Consider the following 23608-nt stretch of genomic DNA (forward strand, 5'->3'; position numbering starts at 1 on the left):
ACAAACTTCTCTACATAAGACAACAGATGGCTCTGCCAAACTGCCGTTGTTTGGGCTGAAGTTTTACAAGTTAGTGTCTGCTTCAGTATTTTGTTTCTTTGCTTTTTATTCATTCAAAACAGTACAGACGTTAAAAAAAAAAAATCTAAGGAAAAAAAGTTTTGCCTCCATCAAAAAGCTCTGACGGATTTTTCCTACTTAACCTTCTCCTAGAGTTTTGAACCCCTGTTCTTTGGGATGGAGACTTGAAATCAGACAGAAACAGTGGTCAAGCTGTCATTCCTGTGACTTCTGCCCAAATCTGGCCAGATGGATTTTTTTTTTCCTCAATTACTTTTTCCACAACCTCTTTAGTCATTCAGAAACGAATCTTTTGAGTCGGATAATTGAACGCTGTCCTGGAGAACTCAGAACCTACCGGAGATCTCTGTCATTTAAATCGAACACTATAGAAGAGGTCATTAATTTTCCAGGTCCTTGGCATGGGTCTCCAAGGAGCGATTTGCAGAAATACTTAATGCCTGCAGTTGCAGTGGAAGGCAGCGAAGGCTGTGTTCTCAAAAGATTACGAAAACAATAGTTTTGAAAAACTAGGCCTAGTAATCTCAAAACAGGTTCTCCTGAAAAAAAAAAAAAAAAAAAAACGCCACAGAAACTTGATTCTTAATAAACAACCCCTCAGGAAAACCACAAGAGCCGTTTACTTTATTTTCATGCTGGATTTTACCCTGGCCACGCATTGCAGGCTGCCTCGTTTTGGTATTGAAGTGCCTAAGGTGCAGGTCCTGTGGCTCTCCATCACGAGAGGCAGAAACGATGTACCACCGCGTAGGTAATGTCACGAGGGTACGGGCTGGGGCTGCAGGGCAGGGTTTCTCCAAGTATCCAGAGCCTGCGGCAAAACATCAAATGTGCTAGGGAGCATACCAGAACTCTGCATAAATATGTTCCATTGTCAAGATCCATGTATAAGTTTCCAGCCAGCAAACTGGCTTGTGAACTCCCATCTGCGGGATATATACAGCTCCGAGAACGAGCATCCCGCTGGGTACGTGCCTTCAGTGATCCAGGGCCTGAAACGCAGGGCAGCCCCGGAGCGCACATGGCAGCGACTGAGAGGAACGTAATGTGGCTTTGTGTAAATGGGGGGCAGAAGATTTTACCACTTGGTTTAACAACAGGAGCGTCACCCACCACCGCTAAAGTGACACACAAAGTTGAAGTGTGCATATATGCAACTGCAAACACTTTAACTGCTTCCCCCCCGCTTTCCTTTCCGCACTTCTCAGCTCAGCTCTGTAAGCCTGACAGGGGAAGGACAGATGCCTGCTGTGTTTTCCTTTTCAGCCTCTAGTACACTGAATCCTAAAAATGGATGCTATTTTTTTTTTTTTTTTAAAGCACGCGAACAAAGCAACACAAGTCCTAAAGCCTCCTTTAGCTCTATTTATTCTTACACGGTCATCGGTGCTTAGAAACAAACATTCTTCCTGTCCACTGCTCTCCCGTGAAAGCCCACAGTATCTATAGTTACTGGAGAAGAGTGCTTCAGTTATCTAGGCTCCGCTCCTTCCCATGCTTTACTTGCAAGCTTGCCCCAGAAGGCTTCCTTTCTCAGAGGATACCAGAACCACGATTTCGCTTTCTAAAGGCAGTGGCTGAAAGTTCTCTCTCGTCACTGGGAAGCTCATCGCTCCTTAAAAGATTCAGATACTGCGATCACATCTGAGACCAGAGATCTAGACCTGCTTCTGATGGATTTAACAGCTTTCAGCCAACCCGCCAGGCCCCCAGCGGTGCAAGAAAAGTTGAGAGACCGCAACTCTACCCCTAAGAAATGCTGCTGGAGAGCACAGGCTGAGAACAAAACAACAAACCAAAATGAAACGAGAGCTACCAACTTCCCCCAGACCATTTTTTCCTACTTAGTTGTAGGTCTTCCTGTCAAAGGAAAGCATATGGGGTAGGTGGCACACACCACCAGAGTAGCACTGCGAAACTCTCAGCAGGACAGAAATAGCATCAGGAAGAGCACCTCAGCTTCCTTCAGAGTGTCCATGGTTTTCTAACAGCCCTGAAAAGCCAACACCACAATGACTCCCCTCTAAAGAACAGAGTGGCATGAGGGTGCAAGGGAGAAGGACTGTATCAAGCAAGATGCTTTCCTACCTTTCTTAAGCCACACCTGCTTACAAAAGGCAATCTCACACAAATATGAGATACTTTGGGCTGATTTTACTGGGCTGATCCCCCTTGGCCACTTGAAAATCAAGTTTTCTAAAGAACATTTTGTATTTTTAGATAGAGATAGCTTAAAACCATTCCTCTGTATGAGAGGATGCTTCCCCCTCATTCAATGGGGCAGCAGAAATTTGTGCCTCAGAAATTTGGGGCATAATTCTGAGAGGAGCAAACAAACAAGCCAAAGTCCAGTTCATGCAAATATCCTCCCAGGACGGCGTTTATACGATTCTTCCAGCGGTGCACAAGGTGCTCTGAACAAACAGAGCACACTGCAGGACACAGGGAAGCAGTCCAGAGCAAGCCACATACTGCAGCAGAGCCTTTCCCTGGTGTGCGAGGTCAGAGCCCAGGGAACTGCTGTTGTACAGGACACAGGACAGCAAAACCCATGGGCTGAAACTCTGCTGGGAGATGGGCATTGCTGGGGGCTCAGCGAGGAGAGCAGACAGGAATCCTCTGACGCACACACGTAGTGTATCTGATGCATTTCAGAGGATGATGCATACTGCAGGTATGTCCTTGGTCGCAATCTGCCAGCACTTTATCTATGAGCTCCTCACCATTAGACAAATATCCCTGGGTTTCCTAGTGCTCCTCTGTCACAGAGCACCATCCAGCTAAGCAGGGAAGAAATAAGAACACAAACATTTTTCTTTTGCAAAGACTGAGTAATGCGTGACAGAAAAATGATGAAAGCAGGGCAGAAAAGCAATTTGGTACGGAAAAGTACTACATTACAAATAGCAAGGAAAGATTCAGAAGAGTTTGAATCAAAACAAGTTAAAAAACAACAATTGAAGAATGCCTATAAATCAAAGACTTCAAAATACTAAACAATAAGAGACTTCATTATGAAGAAAAATAAACAGAGAGACAAAAGGACCAGATCAGTAAGATGTTTTATAGTGCTGTTAAAACAACAGCCCACCTTGAGGAGGTAGCTTTCAGATGCACTGACAATTTTGAACAATTTTGTGCTCTATATTTGTCATTAGAAATATAAATCAGAACTGTTGTTGAGGAACAGTTGCACAAACTTGAGATAACTTGAGTAACAATATAGGAAACAAGTCATTTTTAGATGGGCAAGGAGAGAAAGCAGAAACCCAGAAAACCTGAAGCAGGCAACAAAACAGTCTGCTCCTTCTGAAGGCAGTGGGATGCAGTGATGATGGCTAGGAACACACACCCTGGTACTCTTTTACTATAAGGAATTTATCAAGGGCTTGACCTCTTGCCTGCCTCGTTGTTTCAAATACAAAAACTCCTCTTTGGCAAATACATCCTCGTCTGTAAAACATAATTACGGTCTGAAAGTTGATGCTAAAAATAACTCTAAGGAGCTTCGCATTCATGTCTTCTTGATTTCTGTATCAATTTACTTGATTGCAACGGTCAAGTGTACACCCTCTGGTCCTCAGGACTGAAATGAGTCCTTAGGAGGTTCAGTCCTTCAGAGGTGTTTGACAGGGTGACAGTTTTGCATTTACATCTGTAAATAATAGTTTAAACATTTGTGTGCGACTGTAAACACGTAGCTATAAAGGAAAAAGCATTCACAAATGCTTAGTAACTTTCTTATGAAAAGCAAGCATCTGAGTTTAAAAAAAAAAAAAATTAGATTAGGGAAACTTGAAAAAAATAAAAAAGAATACATATTCTACTAATCCATACTGGCATGCCAGGAAAACTTAAAGACAATTTGGAACGAACTTCACAAATTCTTACAATTAGGAAATACATGAGGAATAACATCATGAATAAGTCTTCAAATTAGCAAGTGACCAAGAAGTACACACTTTGCCAATTTCAGTTCAAATCAAAATACTTCATGATACAAGCATATTTTTAGTACTTTTACAAATAAATGATTTCTTTGGAATAAGATTCTTCACTCACTAACATTTTCATTTTTTCCTGCAGTGTCAGAAACAGCCATTTCAGGATGACTTTCACGGATCTGCAAATTTAAAGGGACAATAGATATGCAACCTCACACAAAGTCGGTGCATCAGGAAAAAAAAAAAAAAAAAGAGACAAAATTCTTTTAAACAGGAATCTTGAAAAAGGCGTTTTTCTTCACTCTAAAGACTGCCTGAAATGACCACGGGGCTAACCTGATGACACATCTATTTACTATATTTTCTTATGCCCGTTACTCAGTTGTTGGCAGGAAGACAACTTTCATTTAGCAATAGCTTGGACCCCTCGTAAGGGAATGTGTACATAGTAGCTCTCTAATCTCGCTGCCCAGCTGCTAAGACAGTCACATGAGTCACTTGCTGCCTTTAGAGCAACACACACCACTTGCTGAATTTAGAGACAGTCTCTGTTTCTGCACTGGCCATACATACAAACGGAGCAATAACTATCCTAATCACACACCGAAATGTCTAGGTATTGTTTTCTCTTTTTTGTTTGTTTTGGTTTTAAATGTGAAAGTGGTGAGCCAAAGCACAGCTTTTACTAATGCAGTTAACAACCCAGCTCCACAAAACGATTCGGGAGCTGTTTTTGCAGCAATCGTTTCCACACAAGTTAGGCGAACTCCAGGAATCGGTTTGAAGGTAGGCAACTTCATCTAATTGCTGAGCGAAAATACAGCCGTGGTGGAATGAGGGACTATCTGCCAGGACGATTAAGTATACAGCTGCAGGACAAAACAATTTACAACAATTCCTTCCTTATCAGTTTTTCAAACTGTGGCTGTTTGGAACACCATCTTATTCAGCAGTGGACTTAAAAACACTTTACAAGAAGACTGGCATAGCAACTTCCACGCAGCTCCACCAAACTCCGCGTTGCAAACATCACAATCACCAAGATAATCTATACGCACCGCATGGGATGCATTTTCACAAACAAATAGCAGACAGACTAACAACAAAGCACAGCTCTTTGGGGTGTCATTGCTTCCTCAGTGTAGGCCCTGTAGTGTTTCATTTACCCTGTACCACGTACTACCTCCTCTCCCATATTCTCCCCGTCTCTCATCCTGGCACTGCTGTTTGCAGGTGGCTGGGTACGAAGTGGTCAGCAACGCAAGGCATGGAGCTATGGCTGTGTGTGTTCAGGGACCACTTGTGTAACAAGCACAGAACCATACTTCAAGTTACAGAGCTCATCTCACCAAACGAGGACTCTCTTAAAAAAGATTACCCACATCTCTGGTGCAAAATACATTGGCCCTACTTGCAAAAGGTGTTTCAGTGTCCCTAAAGAAGCAGCGTGTCAAACCCTACCTAACTCTATTAGTTTCATGCACGGCCAAGTTCATCTCAAAGTGTTCTCTGCAGACATCTTGCCACTAGGAAATCACAGTAGGTAATGTCCCAGCTCACCAGTCAAGCAGCAGCACATTTTCAAGTTAAATACTCTAATTTGACAGATAACATCAAATCCAGCTCCATAACTAGCCAGAACAGAGTATCAAGTAGTAATAACTAAACATTTCTCTCATGTTGTACCACTCTGAATTAGCATTAGCAAGAAGAAAATGAAAATGGTTATTGCTAAGCTGTTCCAACAAATTTTGCACTGTAATTCACCTAAGTAAAAGCAAATTGCTTGCCTTACTATCTAATAACTAAAAAAATCCCAGTCACTGATGCACCCAGAGCAGCAGTCAACCTACAGCCAAATTTCAGTTTCACACACATATCTACTGTTCTTCCCAGTGGCATCGAGCAGTTCTGAAGTGAAAAGATAAGACAGAACTTAGTTTTCAGCTGTACTTTGTGTGCTTTACAGACCTTTCTGCAAAGTCAGTATTGCTGTCTCCCACCTTTGTGTGTCTCTCTACACAGAGACAGTATAGAATTACAAACACTGAATGAGGAAAATGCCACTTCAGGAAACAAAGTGTCAGAGGAACATGGAGCAAGATTAGCAACTGAAACGGGTAATTCCCATGAATTTCCCAGTCTCCAACCCATCTAGCATAAATTCTCATTGGTCTTTAACCTCCATGTAATCAGTAAAGCATTCCTTTCAGGTGTTTGCCTATCACCATCTAATATTCTACATTAAAACTAGGAACTGTTAATGCCCCTACGCTGAGAAAAGGGCTTTGCATTCACCATTTTTAATCATCAATTTGTCTCAAATGGCCAGAATGCTTTAGATCAGGCCAAAGCAGACTGACATGTAAAACAATTCTTGGAAAAAAGGCTGCAATTTGATAATGCACGTGTTACACATACTATTAAAGAAGTCTCTCTCCTGAAGAATTCGAGTTTATGGGTGTATTTCTGTGATAACCTGAAACCTCTCAGACTGACTCTAGTAAGAGACAGCTGCCTGGTATAAAAACATTCCCTACAGAATGATGTACGATGGCTTAGTGGATTAGCATGTTAAAAGCATAATCTCTTTTGACACAGCTATTTTTAAGCTGTTTAAAAAAAAAAAAAAAAAAAAAGTAGAAAATATTAATTCTGTTTTCCAACAAACATAACTTTTGATCTGCTGAGTCAGAGGTGTTATGCATGATAATCACAGCAGGAGTACAAGGCTATTTGTGTTCGCTTGGAGGAAAAAAAGACGAGCACAATTCTGTGCAAATAATAATAGTAAAATCACAGAGCAGACTTCAATTAAAAGCAAATACACCAGAGGGAAACAGCAATTCTGACAAAGCAAAATACTTGTATTTCCTAGGAACACTCCACGGTACTAGAAAGCGAAGTCCAAAGCCACGTAACATTTACATTCAAGTTTTATAATAAACACTCTCAACACTGGACTAACATGCCAGGTGTTACCAAAGTCAGTACCACATCGCTTTTAATTCTGAACTCTAAGACACAAACCCAGTAAGCTCGCTAACCTTAGAAAGCACATCATCATACGCTGTCTGAATGTAGTAGAAGTGCTCTGTGCTTGTACAGCTCCCTGAAATAGTCATGGCAGGATTCTCAGTACCTCTGCCTGTGTAGGTGTCTAGCCTTTTTTTACCTCAAAAAAGGTTATGGATGTGTACAACTTTTTTTCATCAAGTTCTGATGGTTTTGTTACATAAAACTAAGTTCCTTTAAATTAATAAAAATAATATGTAATGTTCATTTACTACTAGAATACACATTTCCTTTCTGAGGGTTTCAAACTATTGCTAAATGAACCCCAACATCTAAATATTATTTCCTTGGTTGAAAAACATCAGATTAGTATAGCAGTTATTTTTCTTTGCTTTCAAGACCGTTCAATACTTTTCCAATATCTTTATTGAAAGGATTTTTGTCCTTTTCAAAGCATTCACTTCACATGTGGTTACATTTAATTGACCTTTCAAGTCAATGGAGTTGTAAAAATTATCCCGAAGTGTCCAATTTTGATACTGCAAGAATAAAACAAACTGAAAATGTTACTTAGTGAAGGATCTTATTCCAGAGGATTCATTTATCTGTAAAAGCCAGAGAAAAGCAGTTCTCTGTTCATACTGCAGAAAGAGACCGCTCCTTCACTGCAGATCTGCTCCTCCCCAGCCCAGGACATTGCAGTGCCATCATTAGGCAGCGTCCCCTGCCGAGAAGCACATGACTCCACTGTTCTATAACATGCCCTGAATGACCACCAGTTGCTGAATGATGCTAAAAAAAATACTGACTTTAACCTATAAAACCCTGAAGAGTTTGATACTTGGCAACCTGAAAGATCACCCCTTTTCACGAAGGCCATCTGAAGCCGTCTCAAATGCACGTTGTAATGGAATAGAAATAAAAAAAGTGGGGAAATATCATTTGCTCCCCAAGAAGCATGTCAGCTTTAGCACAAATCTCTTGCTCTGAGAGAGGCTTACACGAACCATGCAGTTACTACTGTACTTCTACAAGTGACATAGCCAGAATTTGACAGATGGAAATCTTAGATATTTAGAGATAATGAACTAGAGGCTGAATCTTGGAGGTAGTAGTGAAGAAGTACTGTCAGCATTCAACTGGATTTTAAGCTTTGCCAGAGGAACCTGGGACATGCGTTTTTATGGACTTTTTGTTCAACTTCATTTGTTTTGATTTATAGCAAAGCACTGCTGAGGAGGCCAAGGAACCATGCAAATAAATGTGGTCAGAATCGGAAGGAAAAAAAGTCTCCCTCTTCCATCTTCAAGTTTCGTAGTTCAGAATTTGTCACTTAATAACTTTGCCAGCCGCTGTAATGTACTTCTCAAAAAAAAGTACCGAGAAACAGACTTCTTAAACAACTGAAGAATGCAACAGGTGAAGGAAAAAAAAATAAGAACAAATTTCTGTCTCTGTGGAACCAGTCTAAATACCCACGGCAAAGAGGCAGAATACCTGATATCGGGTTTTGACTGCATATTTTCTCAGATATGCCCTCATCATGAAATCCTATCACGAATTTACAAAGTTGCTAAATAACAGATTATCTCCATCCCCTAGACCTCTTAGATCTCTTACAAAGGCCTAAGTTACAAAAAGTTTGGACATGTGCACGTACGGATGCCATTCGGAGCACTGTCAGCATCAGAAATGGCCAATTTTATTTGTATTTGGGGAAGAAGAAATAACGCATCTGTTAAGCCCCATCTTCTCTGACCTACAGGTCTTACTGTCTCAATGAAACAAGTAAAACTTGAACACTATTGCACATAACAGTTACAGAGCACTTGCAACTTGGTAGCAAATTCCTGCCTGCCTTTACACTTTTTTTCTTAAGCTATTTACATAAAACCTTTATGATAAAACCACCACCACCAAGTATCAAAGTACTGCCTTCATGATGAATGATGGAAGCTTAGCAGAAAAGATTATTTTAGCTTCAAACTCAGTTTAACAACTAAAACTACAACAGAAATATCCTCCAAAGTTTAGGACGTCCCTAAAGACTTTGAGGGTTTGCTCAGAGAAAAGAGACTTTCTACGGCTTGATTCCTGATGAAACATTGCCCACATTTGAAAAAACATCACTGTATCCGAGGACTTATTCAGACCAATCCTCTGGGGTCCACCTAAGGAAGGACTACAGAGTTCATCTCACGATAACAGAACGTATCATGAGTTTCAAGGTTGCAATGGGACTGTGCAAGTGAAACCAGGAATTGTCATAATTAAAGAGACCGAGGGCCAGCGAGCGGTTTAAGTCATCAGAGCCCTTTCATGACCACTCCTCCCTTCTCACTCAAGGCTGGAGGAAAGATCTGGTCTCCTACATTCAGTGCTTTTATGAGGCTAACTACAGCAGAAATAGAAAGCAACGACATGTTCAACCTCCCCAGAGCGAAGCACCTTTCTGCCCCAGTCGAATGGACCAGTGATCAATGCAGTTAAAAGCTTCTTAAATGCACTTTTCTTTCAGTACAAATATTTAAGTGTAATGAAGAGTATGAAGTTTGTTCTACATGAGGCACAGATAAAAACTGTACTAGAAACCAAAATTAATACTCGAGATGGACTTAACTTACTTGTTCTCAAGTATTCTGAAGTGGCCAAGTTCTCAAAGGTGAAATAACGTTATACTGCGGGGGGTACCTCTAAAACCAGTGTTTTTTGAGGCAACCGATTCCACAGTTTACTATTTCCGAAAGCACAATCTAGATTTCTGTTTGCCCCCTGTGACTGATGCTCAGAGAGTGTTTGATACTGTTCACCACTTATCTGATCAGTGCTACAAGGCTGCAAAACCTGAAGTCTTTTCCTCATAGCTTAATTTAACCTTCATCCGGTCTGGGGCTATTCCCACCGCCCAAATGCCACTACCACTACGTTTGCCACGTTACTCTACACCCTGCTTTTTACACTTGTAGCATCACCAGCACAAGTCAGTTCCCCAGCACTCCTCAGCACAATTTCTGCAGTACAAAAACGATCAGTATCAACCCTTAATGGGACACAGATTCAATCTGAGAGAATGAAAGAGATTAAAGCAAGCTGAAGAAGTGCTGGGATTTGAACCCAAAAGGAGAGGAAACACTTGTGTAGGTAAGACAAAACCTCTTTAAAAAATTACAACTGGGAAAACATTACAATTTACAAGTAATGAAAAATTAAGCTAGTTTGATATAAATATTTCATATATACTTTTTAAAGCAATTTCAACACATATTAAAACCAGCCTGAATAATTAGGATAATTAATATATTATGATTCTCAGTAACTTTTTAAGTAACAAATAATGTAACTGTTGTTTAGGAATAGAGCTGATTTCATTGTACTGGTATGCTTATAACCATACTTAAACACCATTTAAAATAGCATGTAGCAACACCATCCTTTGACATATGCAATAATATTTTTATTACTTTTTCTGAAACTGATTAAAATATAGCCATAAGCTATATGTTTGTGCTGGGGTATAATTAGAAGTGGTTTAGTCTAAACACAATCCCAGTATTCAAAAGAATTAAAGAAAACTGTCAAGTCACAGAGCAAGAAAAGAAGTCTGCATATCCCCATTAGCTGGCATCTATTGTGATCAGCTCTGTCCAGGCTCTTCGCTAAGCTACGTGGTTGACAGTTTCTTAGTGTCCTAGATGAAACAAATTATGCTTGCATTGACCACAATAACTTCCAGAGAACAAAATAAGCTTGAACAATGCCTACGTTCAGCTTTTAAGCAAAGTACAAAACCCCACAGGAATTCTACATTGGTTTTATTTCAGCTGAATCCTCGTTCTGCTTACAGGACTTGCGAGGGCAAGAGCACCAGTACCTGATAACAGGTAGCTAACACCATAAATTTACACCTCTGTACTGCATCATCGTGTGAAAGCATAAGGATAGCTGTAGGCAATTTCTCCTTTTACATATTTATACTGTATCTATACCTCCACGTGATAAAAGCTGTATTCTTGTTCCGCCTCAAACGTAGGCAGCTGGACTAAATGCACAATTAGTATACATGAGAATTCCACACGTGACAGTAAGAGTTTGAAGAAACTTAACGTTTACAAACTTGTAAATGTTTTATTACTAACTATACAGGCTTGATTGAAATTTAATAGTAAGCTGCCAGAATTTTTCCTTCTGCCTTTTCTTTTTGGTAATAAGATCACTGGTTTCTTTTCAAAAATGTCTCTTTTCAAAAAAATTCCTATATTACAACTGATTCAAAAGACATGGCATTCTTCCTAACCAGCCAGATGTTTCCTTCAAATATGTATACATATATATAGTGCATATATGTACCATTCGTGATAAATACGTATACCACACAATAAACAGTTTTATTAGAAGTGACAAGCACTTGGTACAGTAAAATCTAATTTGCATACACAGGGTTTTTCCTCCTGTTCAAACATTTAGTGTAATGAGATCTCATTAATTCAGAATCAGATGACTTGCAGGGCTTTTTAAAGTACTCATGCCCTGGTAAATCTGATACCCTGTAGTATACAAATACATACTCAATAAGTGAAGAGGGAAGATAAGCTTTCTGACTTTTTCCTTGCTGTTTGATTACTTGGCAATTCACAGTGAATGTGCACAAGGCGAAAACCAACCCTCTACATCTCATTTCACGAGGAATACTTTGGATTTGGCAGCCTCAGAAGTGCAACGTGACCACGACCATAAACAGAAGCTTTCAGGGTAAAAGTCAGCAATACACAGCACTGGGCTGCCAGGTAAATTACCTGGATGGTACGAGTAAGGTACAGCCCCTGTGCAAGCTGCACAGCTAAATGGCATGAAATAGAAGTATTCTTTACACAAGTATGGAGGAGATTATTATAAGTTATCCTAACTTTGGTAAAAAAAACAACTTCGACAAATAATTCCCTTTAAACACTTTCTAATCTGATTTCTAGGGATATTCTCCTCTGAGAGGGGAATTTAGCACATTAAGTGCTAAAGAAGCTTACAGCAATACAGTTTACTGTAACAGACACTTTTTTGCATTTTTCCAAGTTTCATTACATAATTATTTCTTAATTGCATTTGATGGCAATTCCAGATTTTTCTTTCCTGATTCCCACTTGACTTCTCAAAAACTGATTTGAGCTGTTTTACTTTGGAGTTTTGAGTTACTGTGCTGTGCATTATAGCCACACTTGTCTACATTGATTTGTTTTATCTGTCTCATTTTTTGGTTTTGTACTAGTTTGGTCCTGGATTTTTTAACTTTATTTTTCCATTTTCTTTCCTTTAAACAAATAAAATAAATTTATGCACATCAGGGCACCTTCTACTCTCTTCATGCCCTTGCAAGTCTATCAGAACTGTCAGGGTTGGGCAAGTGTAAATTTGTCCATCATTTTGGCCATGCATTTGGATGTATTTGACAAGGTACCTATGCTCTGAACAGACAGGGAGGTAGAAAAGGAACAGAATTTATTACAAAGAAGGCTATAATATAAATTGATTTATTCCTTCGACATAAGAATAACTGCATAAGCTTTCCCACTCCTAGCTGTCAGCTCTGTACATATGCTGTCATCTCAAATCACTGCTATGCACTGTGGTTAACTTTAATGCCATGATCCTACAATAACTGTTTACAAGACACGCAGGGTCCATTTAAATACTAACAATTTTTTATATATTCTATGAGAAGGCCCCATCATTTATAACTACTTTTCAAAGCATGTAATATCTCGTTAAATTTTTTAAAAATGTAATTCTCTTAATTTCTGCTAATTCAGCCCTATGAGATGAGACAATAACAAGTGAACAGTGATGCTGAAGTAGACAAGAACTACTTTAACAAGCCTGTCTAAATAAAACACTTGCAGTAATGGTGATCACCTTTATTCAACATTAGGTTTTCATAACCTGCACACAATTAGAATTTTTCACATTTGATGCTTGGTGGACAAGTTTTCCCTGAAAATTCATTAGTATTGCAGTCTGCTCAATTTCAGGCAATGGGCCACTATGTTCCTTGAAAAATTACAAATAAAATATAGGCAGCTGCATAAGTGATTCTGCTGAGGGCTAATCAATATGTTTTACAAGCCAGTTACAAATTTGTACAATTTTAAAAAATCAATATAAATTTAATTAAATTCTAGATGTGATTTTTTGATTAACAATTAAGACACACAATTCCTTATGATCAAAATGCTCAGAAAAAAATTAAAAAAAAAAATCCCTGATACTTCAGAAACTTAAACATTTTACTTTTGATCAATACAAAATGTTACTGTGCTCTCCTACTTGAATTATTTTTAAATAGTTTTTTAAGGCTACCTAAACATTTGGTAATTGGATAAAGATGCTCAGCAGTTCAGTGGATAGATGCTGCACCTTTCTCTCAAAAGCCCTGCAAGCTAAATCCTCCCTAGCTGCAGATATTTGGAGTACCTCTCCTTGAAAGCAAGTGCTCTATCACTTCGGTGGAGGTGGCTGCTAGCTCCTTTTAACTCTACACTGCCTTTGAGAATGGCCTCAGTGCTGCAGCATACTTCACATTTTCCAGAATATTTTTCCCTTGGTAAACAGATAAACTTGTTCAAGAACCTCCCCAAAAGGTATTTGCCTGCTCACAAAAACTAGTTTTAAATACATAAGAGGTTACAGACACAAAATGTAACAACTTTGTTTTAGCCTCTGAAACAAAACCTCCCTTTTAACAAAACAGCCTTAAACAGTTACAAACAGTGGTTTATTTAGTGCCTGAGTAGTGCCCTCTTTAACCCATTAATTTTGAAACATATGCACTGCCCTGAAAGGAGGAGACTTAAGGGCACCATTTTGACTGACTAACTGCAGAGATGGACGACCATTAGAAGTGGCTGCGCTTTGGGTGCAGTGGCTTTTTGAATTTAAGAAACTCCTGCAAAGTTTCTTAATTTAAATCTCAAAGTTCTACACTGGAAAAGTCATTTTTCAGGATTACTAAGTAAAATGTACACACCGAGAAACACACTCGAACTAAGCATTCAAGACTAGTTTAATGCAGGTCAATTTAAATTCCTCTCTTTGCTGTACTGTTGTACAACACCGCAGTTATTAACTTTTAAACATTATTGAATAGGATTGAGAAGTATCTAAAAAGGTTTTAAATACATTTAGAACTCCCCAGTTCGCCTACAAGAACTAGGGTAACTTCACCAACAACAGCCCACAGTATTTGTTTCTTCAGGTGTTTCAATTTTAAAAAATATTCAAAAAAATTACTGAATCATGTATAGAACCAAAACAACATACAATAGAGAAGATTATCTTAACTCTTAGAAGTAAGGAAGCTTTGAAAATTACTTCTATTTTTATTAAACACCACATCATCCCTGTAAGAAGAATTCAGTTTTCTTCAAAAAGAGAGTAATTAAGTTTGTAAAAAAAAACAATCCTAAACAACATTTAGCTTCTGCTATTATCATCATCATCTGGATGACACCTTAAAATTAAGCCCATTTAGAAGAGTATCAAGTTCTGTGAGAACACCCTTCCCTCCTTCCTCCTCCCTATGTCCTGAGTTTTGCACTCTGGTTGGGCATACCGGATTTACTTTGTAATGCATCGCTCTAAGTCAAGAGAGAGACTCCACAACATGTGTGCCTTTCATGTTGTTATGATCAGTGCCTATACCCTTTTTTAAGCACTGCTAAATTAATGATTTAGAAGCTCTTGAGAGGGTAAAAAGGTTGTAACATCTTAAATATTTTGTACTGCTGGTCACAGATGCAGTATTTGAGGAGTTCTTACACACTGCTCTCAGCACCATTAACTAGTTTATTAAAGGCAGTTCTCTAAATCTGCCCATCTGCCTACCTACCCTGGCACATTAAGGAGAAGAAAAAAAAAAAAGAAAAAAAAAAAGAAACCACACAACAACAGATGATGTACTGTTATTAATTTATCAACTTTCTATAAATTTTAGGATACTGTTCCTTCGGTCAATAAAAAGAAGAGACCAGTGTAAGAAATATTTGGAAAGGAACTTTGAAGTAGGAATTCTCACTAACTATAAAAAAAGGTCTTCAAACCATGAAAGACAGCTCTGGAAAAATGTTCAATTTAATTTCTTTATACAAACTGATTAATCTTTCTTCCTTAATGAACTTCTTTTCTAGCCTAAGAGTAGCTGATGTGATTTAATTTTCACAACTGTGACTCAGTGGAAAACTTTGAGATTTCTTCCAAAATCTCTAACCACAAGACTACACTAGTCAACAACTACTGTACTACAGCTTCTTTGGCCACACTTGCAGAAAAGGTAGAGATCATTTGTGCACAGGCACTGTTAAACACAGAGAGCTACCACAACTGATACTCAAATCCCAGAAGTTCAAAGAAAGCACTTGCTGGAGCAGCCTCCCTGCCAGTTTAGTGCTCCATCATCCCTCTCTAGAACCCCACACCTGCATTCAGCTTTTCATCTAGAAGCAAATACAAAGACTGCAAAAACAAAGGGTGTGCAAGGGAAGCACTGAAACTCCTCATAAAGCTATCAAATTGCCAGGTTAAGAGGCGATGTTAATTTTTTTAATAGGATATTTTACTGAAAATTGAAATCCATAGGAGGTAATTTGAACAAGCAGAGCATTTCATATCGTGACAGTTAAACACTTCCAAGTTAAAAATTCAGCAAAAAACTGTACCAGGCAAAACCCATGCTAAAAGCACGCATGCACACACACATGCACACGCATACCACGAAACTAGACCTCAGTTAGGATGATTTTTCTCTTTTTTAAACAAAGCCAGAGGCGATTCATCCGAGAGATGCTATAATTACACAGGTAAGGTGTACTTGTAAAAAGCCCCTAGTTTGGCCAATTAAAACCTGCAGTTATTTTCACTATTTTCGAAACCTTTTGGAACTGTTCGGAAGAATTGGGTGTAGGACAAGCTCCCCAACACTTTTCAACAAACCCAGGTGCCCCCAACAAAACTGCATTTATTTGAAGTAGAAATAATGCACCCCGCAACTTTTACAAAATGCCTGCGAAATCGCACTGCACACATAGGTCTCCTCCCAGGGAGGTCATAGCTAGCAGAACAGCACTAGGTTTTGACATAACAACCTGAGACCATTTCATTTCTGCGACACCCTTTCCAAAAAAACGCTCTCCAAAACACAGCATTTTAATTAGCACACCACGAAAACTCCCCTGAAGACTTTGCTACGCACAAAAGAATTGCTGCGATCCAAACGAATCTGCACGTCTCCCCCTGTTATCTACGATTAATTTTTCAGACCAGGGCTGATTTGAGACCTTTCCATTAAAAAAAAAAAACAACAACGAACCACCCCTCTGCTAGAGGCAGAGGTACTGCAGAGGTGATGATAACCATAGGAAAAGAGAAGCTGTCTCTTTAAAATGCCCTGATCCCACGTGGAACCAACATCAGCAGCACTTTCGCATTAACTTCAATGTGAGGCAAGATGAGGCATCATTATTTTATATAAATAAAACGAGGAGACTGCAGAATACATTCTTTGTGGGACACAAACAGGTGAACTGGCCGTGCCAGGGAAATCAGCAGCCACCCGCAGGAGAGGTGCCCTGCCCCTGAGCACTCCGAGCTTTCCCTATGGAGCATTACCTCAACCCCATACTACCCTGAAGAATCCAGTTTAAAGAGAGGAGGGAGCCACCACGAAAACTGGAAATTCAAAGGCAACGAAAATGCACTTTATAAACCGGAAAGGTTTACTCTTTGCCTCACACATCCTAATTAGATCAGGAAAGTGACACTACAAAGGCTTTACATTCCGGTCCGAAGAGAAGGAAAAAAAAAAAAAAAAAAAAAAAAAAAAGGAAAAGGGAAAAAAAAAAAAAGAGAAAAGACAGAGGAAAAGAAAGGAGCCCCCATCTCCAAAAGTCCCCCAAAGACACAAAAAGCATTAAAAAAGGAAGTTATAAAGCAGCATATAGAGCATTTATCTTATCTAGGATCACTGCACATTACCCCAAAGTTATGCACTTTCTGCACTATCATCTCCCCCTACCTCTCTCTCCTGAAAGGGATTTTCACGTTTTCTCATTGTCGGTGGCGAGTTATAAGAGGCTTTTGCCTTCCCAAAGAATTCATCAACAAAAAAAAAATAATAAATATTAACTCCTTGCTCCCTGAAACCTTAAAACGGTCTCGGGAAGGCAGGGGTTTTATTCTGTTCCCTCGAGGAAGAAAAGGGGGAGCAGCCCCGATTTTTAGGTATTTTTTGGCATTTTTTTCTGATTTTTATTTTGTTATATGCCTCAGTTCTCCCTCCATTTTGGTTGTTTATGATACTGACAACAAGCTGTCCCTGCTCTCTCTCTCTCTCTCTCCGGATCTCTCCTGCTTTCAGTTAGCAAACCCCCCTCCCCAATGCAACGCGGCTCAGCACTTACTTGGGTTCACACTTTTCTCTAAACACACACCGATGGGGAAGGGGAAGGCTTCTGGGCCACTCGGAGGGGGAGAGCAGGCAAATTCGTTTCTTTATTACGAAAAAAAAAACTTTTGTCCAAAAAACCACGGGGAAGGGGGGTCGAGCGCCCCAAAGTCCCTCCGGATCCCCCCCAAAGCCGCGGCCGCCGGGTCCGGGGGACACCCTCCGGGTAGCCGGGTCCGCGGGGGAAATTTCTGTGCGAAATTCGGCCGGTTTGGGGCGGGGGGCGAATTTATATTAATTTTTTCCCTCATTTTTCGGCCCCGCGGGCTCTTAATGTCTTCCGCTCCCTCTTCGCCGCTGTCACTGCCTTCGCGGCACAGGCTCCGCACAGCCCGGGAGGGGGAAAGGGGGGCGGCCGCCGGGCTCCTGCCCCATAGCCCCCCCCCCCTCCCCCTGCCCCCTGCCCCCTTGCCCCCCGGGCCCCCTGCCCCGGGGGTCGGCGGCGGGCACCCCGCTCCCTCCTCGCCCGTCCCCCGGGCAGCCCCGCCGCCTCGCCCCGCTCCCTCGCCGAGCACCAGAGCGCCGCGGGGAGGGAGGGGAGGGGAGGGAGGGGAGGAGTGGAGGAAAAAAGTCCGGGGAAGAAGGTTTTTCGCTGAAAATCATCCCTTTTTCTCCCGGCCCGGGGAGGAGGCAGGGGAAGGAGGGAGGGAGGGAGGGAGGGAGAGAGAGAGAGAGAGAGAGCGGAGGGAGGGAGGGAGAGAGAAGGGGAGAGGGGGGCAGCGCTCGCCGCCCCTGCCCCTGCGCCCCGCTCCGCCGGGGGGGTCCGGCGAGGGCCGCCGGGGGCCGGGGGGCGCGGGGTGGGAGGCAGGGGCTGGGCAGCACCAACTCCTCGCCGCCGCTCGCCGCTCCTCTCCGCTCTCCCCCCCCCCCCCTCCCGCTCCTCCTCCTCCCCCTTCATAATTTAAATAACCCTGATATTTCCCTGCTAAACCCCGGCGCCTGCCCCCCAAACCCGCAGCAGACTCACCGCGGGAGCCTCAGCATCCCCTCTGCGCCCCGTTTCCACCCTTTACAGTGTTCTCCGATTTTTCTGAAATTTTTTCCCCATATTTCGGGCTGGACGCGGCGGGCCTGGAAATTGTTTGCTTTCCCGTCCTTCCAGCAGCCATTGTAGTGTATGCGCTGCGGTGCAGCCCAGCCTGCCGCACACGCCGCGCCCACACCGCCCGCCGCCCACACGCACCGCGGGTTGGCCGCCTCCCCCCGTCACTCAGCGCCGCGGCCGCGCCCCGCCGCCGGCGCCTGCCGCCCGCGCCGCCCGCCCCGTTGGTGGAAGGAGGCGCCGCTCACGGCCGGGGCGGGCCCGCCGCCGCCGCCATTGGCCGCCCGGCCCTGCCGCTCAGCGCCGCCGGGGCGTGGGCGGCGGCGGCGCTGGGGCCGGGGGGAGCCGCGAGGCCGGGAGCGGGGTAGGCTGCGCCCGTACTTAAGCGGGCTGCCCGCAGCCGCTGACGTCTTTCGAATTGGAGACGGGGCTGCCCCGCTCCCGCCGCGCCGAGCGAGGTGAGGTGAGCGCCGAGCCGCGTCTCTCTCCTCCTGCTTATCCCCTCCGTCCCCTTCCCTCCTCCTCCTCCTCCTCCGTGTCCCCGCCGCGGCAGGTGGGGCTGAGGGGAGCCCGCGCGCCCGGCCGTCAGCCGGTGGTGGGAGGGGAGGGGAGGGAAGAGAAGGGGAGGGGGGGGGGGGCTCCTCCTCAGCGCCTCAGGCGCCCCCCGCAGCCCCCTCGTTGATGGGGGCTGTGAGGGGCGCCCCGGCTTCCCCACAGCGCCCCGTCCCCGTGTGGCGCCGGGGGGGGTCCCGCGGGCCGCTCCGTGGGGTTTGGGGTTAATAAAGTGGGGGCTGTTAGCCGCGGTGTGGTCGGCGACCCCGTGTGTGGAGACGTTATTGTTAAAAATTGCTGACTAAAAGCGCACAAGAAGTCACCTTTCGGCGGGGGGAGCCCAAAGGAGAGGGAAAAGTGGAGCTGAAGTGAAAAAAAAACCCACGGGGAAGGGAGTGCGAGCAGCAGGCGCGTGTCTGCGCCGCACGGTTTCTAACTCCCCAAGTTATAGCTGCTAAAATCATAACTCCCAAAGTTATAATTGTTAAAGTTATAACTGCTAAAATCGTAACTGCCAGCTCTGAAACTGCAGCAGGAGAGCGCCCGGGTTTGGAGCCGTGAGCCCAAAGCAGGGCTGTGGGGAAGAGCCGTGGGTCAGGACGGTGGCCGCCTGCCCTTCCCCTCGGGTCAGGCTGCGATCAGGGGCGGTCAGACCTTGTGGCAGTGCTGTGCTCTCTGCCTGGCAGTGTTGGTGTGCCCACGGCTTGGTGGGAGCCTGAGCTGCCTGCTCCTGGGGTCTCTGTGTGAGGTGCAGGGGGCATCGAGGCTTAGTCCGGGGATGTCGGAGGGCTCCGGCACTGCGATCCCACCGAAAATGTTTGCCGCTGTCTGTATGGCGAGCAACGGTGGTGGTGTGTCCTGTGGTGATTAGTCTTTCAAGAGGGGAAATCTGAAGTCAGTCTGACCCCGTACACTGTAAGACACGCCTGCTTTTGTAGTACCTGCACTTCTGTTACCAGTATAATACATGAGTTACGACTTAGATGCACGCAAATATCTAAAAACTTTGTCCGTAGTACTGATGTGGGTGAAGTATCGTGGTGTGCTTCTCTTCTACTTTGCCTCCTCCCTCTCAAAGACTGGGGTTTTGCTATTGTTCTGCATGCACGTGTTTCCATTTTAGTTAGGACTTCCTGATCAGAACCCTCCTGCACCCACAAAAAACCAAACAAGCCTAGCCTGTAAACTTAGCTTGCCCAGTGGATAGTTCTCTAAGGAAAGCAGAAGGTTTTCCTGATGCTGTTTTTTAAAAGGCCCATTTGCAGGGAGTTGTCATGTGCCATGTAGAAAATAATGCAAGTGTCTGGTCAGTATAGCTTCACAAGAGGTGACATGTAAGGCTTATTTACTTGAAATAGCTTACTTTTAGCCAGGAATGAACCTTCATTTAAAATACCCTGTGAGCTACTAAGAGCAGTATTTGACTTGTTGGTAACTGGTATCAAGCAAAACTGCCTGTTTCATTGCAGACCTGTTCATTTTCCAATGGGAACAGAACAAAGTTTAAGTTCAGACTTAGCAGCAGTGTCTTTAGGCAAAATAAACCAAGGTCAAGTGAGGATGCTGTTCCAAGGTCTCTTTAATAAACCGTATGTTAGTTTTCTGCAAAGATTTCTTCTTCAGTCCTGCGTTTCTGCTTCCATAGTCTCAAATAGTCATCTGGCCAAGGTTAATTCATGTTTTTGGTTAGAACTTTTCTTGTTTTGAAGAAAAACCCGCATGATCACATCAGTGCCAGAGGTGATGTATGGGAAGCAGTAAAGGGGGTGTGGGTCTGTTACTCTTCTCAGTGTCCTCTTCTTGGAGCTGTGTAGATTATTGGCACTGAGAGATCTCAAGCTTACGGTTCTTAGAGCCAGGGTCAAACTAGGTGAAAAATGTGATAGAAGCTGTCAAGCACAGTGTAAGGGGGTCTGGTCTCCTTGTGGTGAAACATTTCTGTTTTGTTAAATGTCTGATACAGCAACACAGCGGAAGGCTGGGCACAGGTGATGTGATCCAGCTAAGGAGGAGACACAAATCTGAGAAGGTTCATTAGTGCTTTGTTCCTGAGGCCTGTTAACTGAAGTATCTAAAGTGCATTGGTTGTGAACTGTTTCTATGTAGCTGGTGTGGTTGCTTCCTCAACAATTCCTCACCAGCTAAGAAGCTGGTGTAAGTCACCTCAGTGGCTCCATTTTCTGTAGGAACTTATCCAGGAGTAAGGTAACCTGATGATAAACTAAACTTGCCTGAGCTGTCTTGCTGATAGTGCTTTTAAAACTTTGGGGGAAAAAAAATAGTAAAAAAAAAAAAAAAAAAAAGCCCTGTGCATTGAAGCCCTTTATTAGATGCTGAAGTTCAAACTTAGCACTCGGTTACTATTAAAAGCAGATGCTTAACTTGTTTCTTTTCTGTTTCTAGCCAGGGTCCAAGTGCCTATAATGTCCAGGCATGCACAACAGCTTAGAGACCATGACAGAAATCCTTGCATAGCGGTAAGATGATCAATTTGGGATTTCTGTTTCTATGCTTCTAGGTTAAAATGCAAAAATAATTCCTCTAGAAATTGCATTATGGATAGCACTCCTGCATTGTCATTTTGCATTACAGGTTCCTTAGACTCTAAAGATGGAAAAATATGAAAATCATGTATTAGAGTATATGTAAAATAGCAACCTGTAATTCCATATAAATGGGAGTAATACAACTGATAGTAACTGCTTTGTTTTTCTGTCCTTAAAATCCGAGCCTGAAGCCCTGTTTGGACAAGCCCAATGTTATGTTTTGTTTTCTAAATAGTCCTTTGTGGGTTATACCACAAATCTTTGTAAACAATTATTTTGTGGACTCTATCCTTTCTATGTGAAGAGTATAATGTTTGTTACAATTTCCAGATGAAGTCATTGCTTGGGGATTACTGATTATCTGCCGGGGTAGACATTCCTTTGCTCTCTTTGATACCATGCTCATCTGAGGAACTGCCTCCTATCTTCATAGATATTCCGGGACTTGTTAGAACATTTAGACACTGATACAGTGACTTCACTCAGCTCTGAAGTTTGTTTTTCCTATTAAAGGAAACAGATGCCTCTAGAAAATGTATGGATGACAACAACTATAAAAAGGATATGTGTACAGATTATTTTTTGAAGTACAAGAACTGCAGAAAATTCTGGGTAAGCAGGTTTTCGTAAGCTTCACAGATTTTGTAAATTTTATTCCACACCTTGCTTTAAGTGCATTACTTGTGTTACAGTGCTTTCTGAACTCTTTGGACTTCACTAGTGCTGGCTGCTGCTGCTGTTCTTAGGGTGACTTACAGACGTTGGTAGAATTCCTAGGTAGTCTCAGTATGTGTTGCTGGAAGACATAAGGAGATGCACATCAAAATACTCCACTTTGTTTTCCAAAGTTTACCCTCTTAAATCGTGAGTCAGTGTTCTTGTGGTATGTTTCTCTCTAAATTAGTCAGATATTTCTGGCAATAAGTTCTGTTTTGCAATGTGTGCAAGGCTTGTGTTCTGAGACATAAGACAAGTTCATCTATTTTTTTTCTGTTCTTATGGGTCATGTTCACTTTAACCTAAGGTAAAGCTCAGGAAGAGTTCATTATTTGGTGATTATTTCTTACTTCTTTCTGTGTTGTGGCAGGAAAGTATCATTAGGAGCTACGTGCAGTTAAACTGTTTTGTTGTCATTCCACATGCTATTGTAATAGTCTTTTAGCTTATGCCTTTAAGTACTTGTGTAAGCCACCAAAAACCTGTGTACAGACAATTGCACGTTAGTCTGATGTGTCATGGGAATACTGTAATCTGAAGCAGCAAGGTGAGCTATCAGATAGCTTCAGTTAAATACTAGCACATTTACTTGTCAGCTAATCAGATCGAGAATATCTGGCTCCTCATATATAAAGAGCACTTGTGTTGAAGAATCTCATTTAGTAGGAGCTCAGAGGCAGAGACTTCTGAGAAATGTGTTCTCATGCTTGCTTTCTTCTATTTTCAGCATGACATAATGATGCAAAGGAAGAGAAACGGTGTGAAACCAGAGATGCCCTCAGCAGAAGAGAGAAGGAAAATCTTGGAATCAATGGAGAAGCCGTACTGACTACAAACTGGCACTGTTTTACTGTTCTCACTGTACATATGGAGACCGGTCAGCAGCAAGTTGGCCTGTTATAAACCAGACTTCGCTGTTGCCATATCTTGGATTAAAATCCGCTCCTAAATTTTGAAATGTGTGAGCTTTCTGGGATAGGACTGGTTCTGTTTGTACTATTCCTCATGGGAACTCACTGGAAGACATGGGTACCAACGCAGTTTGTCTAGACACCTTGGAAGCAGAAACTAACTTGCTGTGAAATGCTAAATATTAAACCAGTGGGACTCCCAAAAAGTCTGGAAGGAAGGAGGGCGGGAGGGGGAAGACTTACAACGTAATTCTAAGGGTGGGGGAGGCTTAGGAAGATGAGTATGAGCAACACCTCTTGTATCCAGCTGTTCT

At 42.5% G+C, this 23608-nt stretch overlaps 2 protein-coding genes across 5 annotated transcripts in view; one reads left to right on the forward strand and one right to left on the reverse strand.

The window, feature by feature from the left end:
- The window catches only part of PLAG1 (PLAG1 zinc finger), a 52202-nt gene extending 33560 nt beyond the window's left edge, over window positions 1-18642 (reverse strand). For 2 of the 3 annotated variants that reach the window (XM_082753999.1, XM_082753997.1), the window contains exon 1: window positions 18494-18642. The gene's annotated coding sequence lies outside the window, so the exon portion shown is untranslated. Of the gene's footprint in view, window positions 1-4147; window positions 4189-18493 lie in introns of those variants that run through there. The other variant, XM_082753998.1, reaches the window with a different exon arrangement.
- Window positions 18643-18866: 224 nt separating this feature from the next.
- CHCHD7 (coiled-coil-helix-coiled-coil-helix domain containing 7) lies at window positions 18867-23341 on the forward strand. Of its 2 annotated transcripts, none has more exons than XM_082755253.1 (4): window positions 18867-19031; window positions 21524-21597; window positions 22180-22278; window positions 23111-23341. In XM_082755253.1, the coding sequence occupies exons 2-4, from the start codon at window positions 21544-21546 to the stop codon at window positions 23210-23212; spliced, it is 255 nt and encodes an 84-aa protein (XP_082611379.1). In that variant the 5' UTR covers window positions 18867-19031; window positions 21524-21543; the 3' UTR covers window positions 23213-23341. The 2 variants fall into 2 exon arrangements, with proteins under 2 accessions (XP_082611379.1, XP_082611378.1); XM_082755252.1 differs by having other exon boundaries at window positions 18867-19026.
- The last annotated feature ends 267 nt before the right edge of the window (window positions 23342-23608 follow it).

This window comes from Aythya marila, assembly GCF_965140915.1.
Source record: "Aythya marila genome assembly, chromosome: 2".
NCBI classification, from domain to species: domain Eukaryota; kingdom Metazoa; phylum Chordata; class Aves; order Anseriformes; family Anatidae; genus Aythya; species Aythya marila.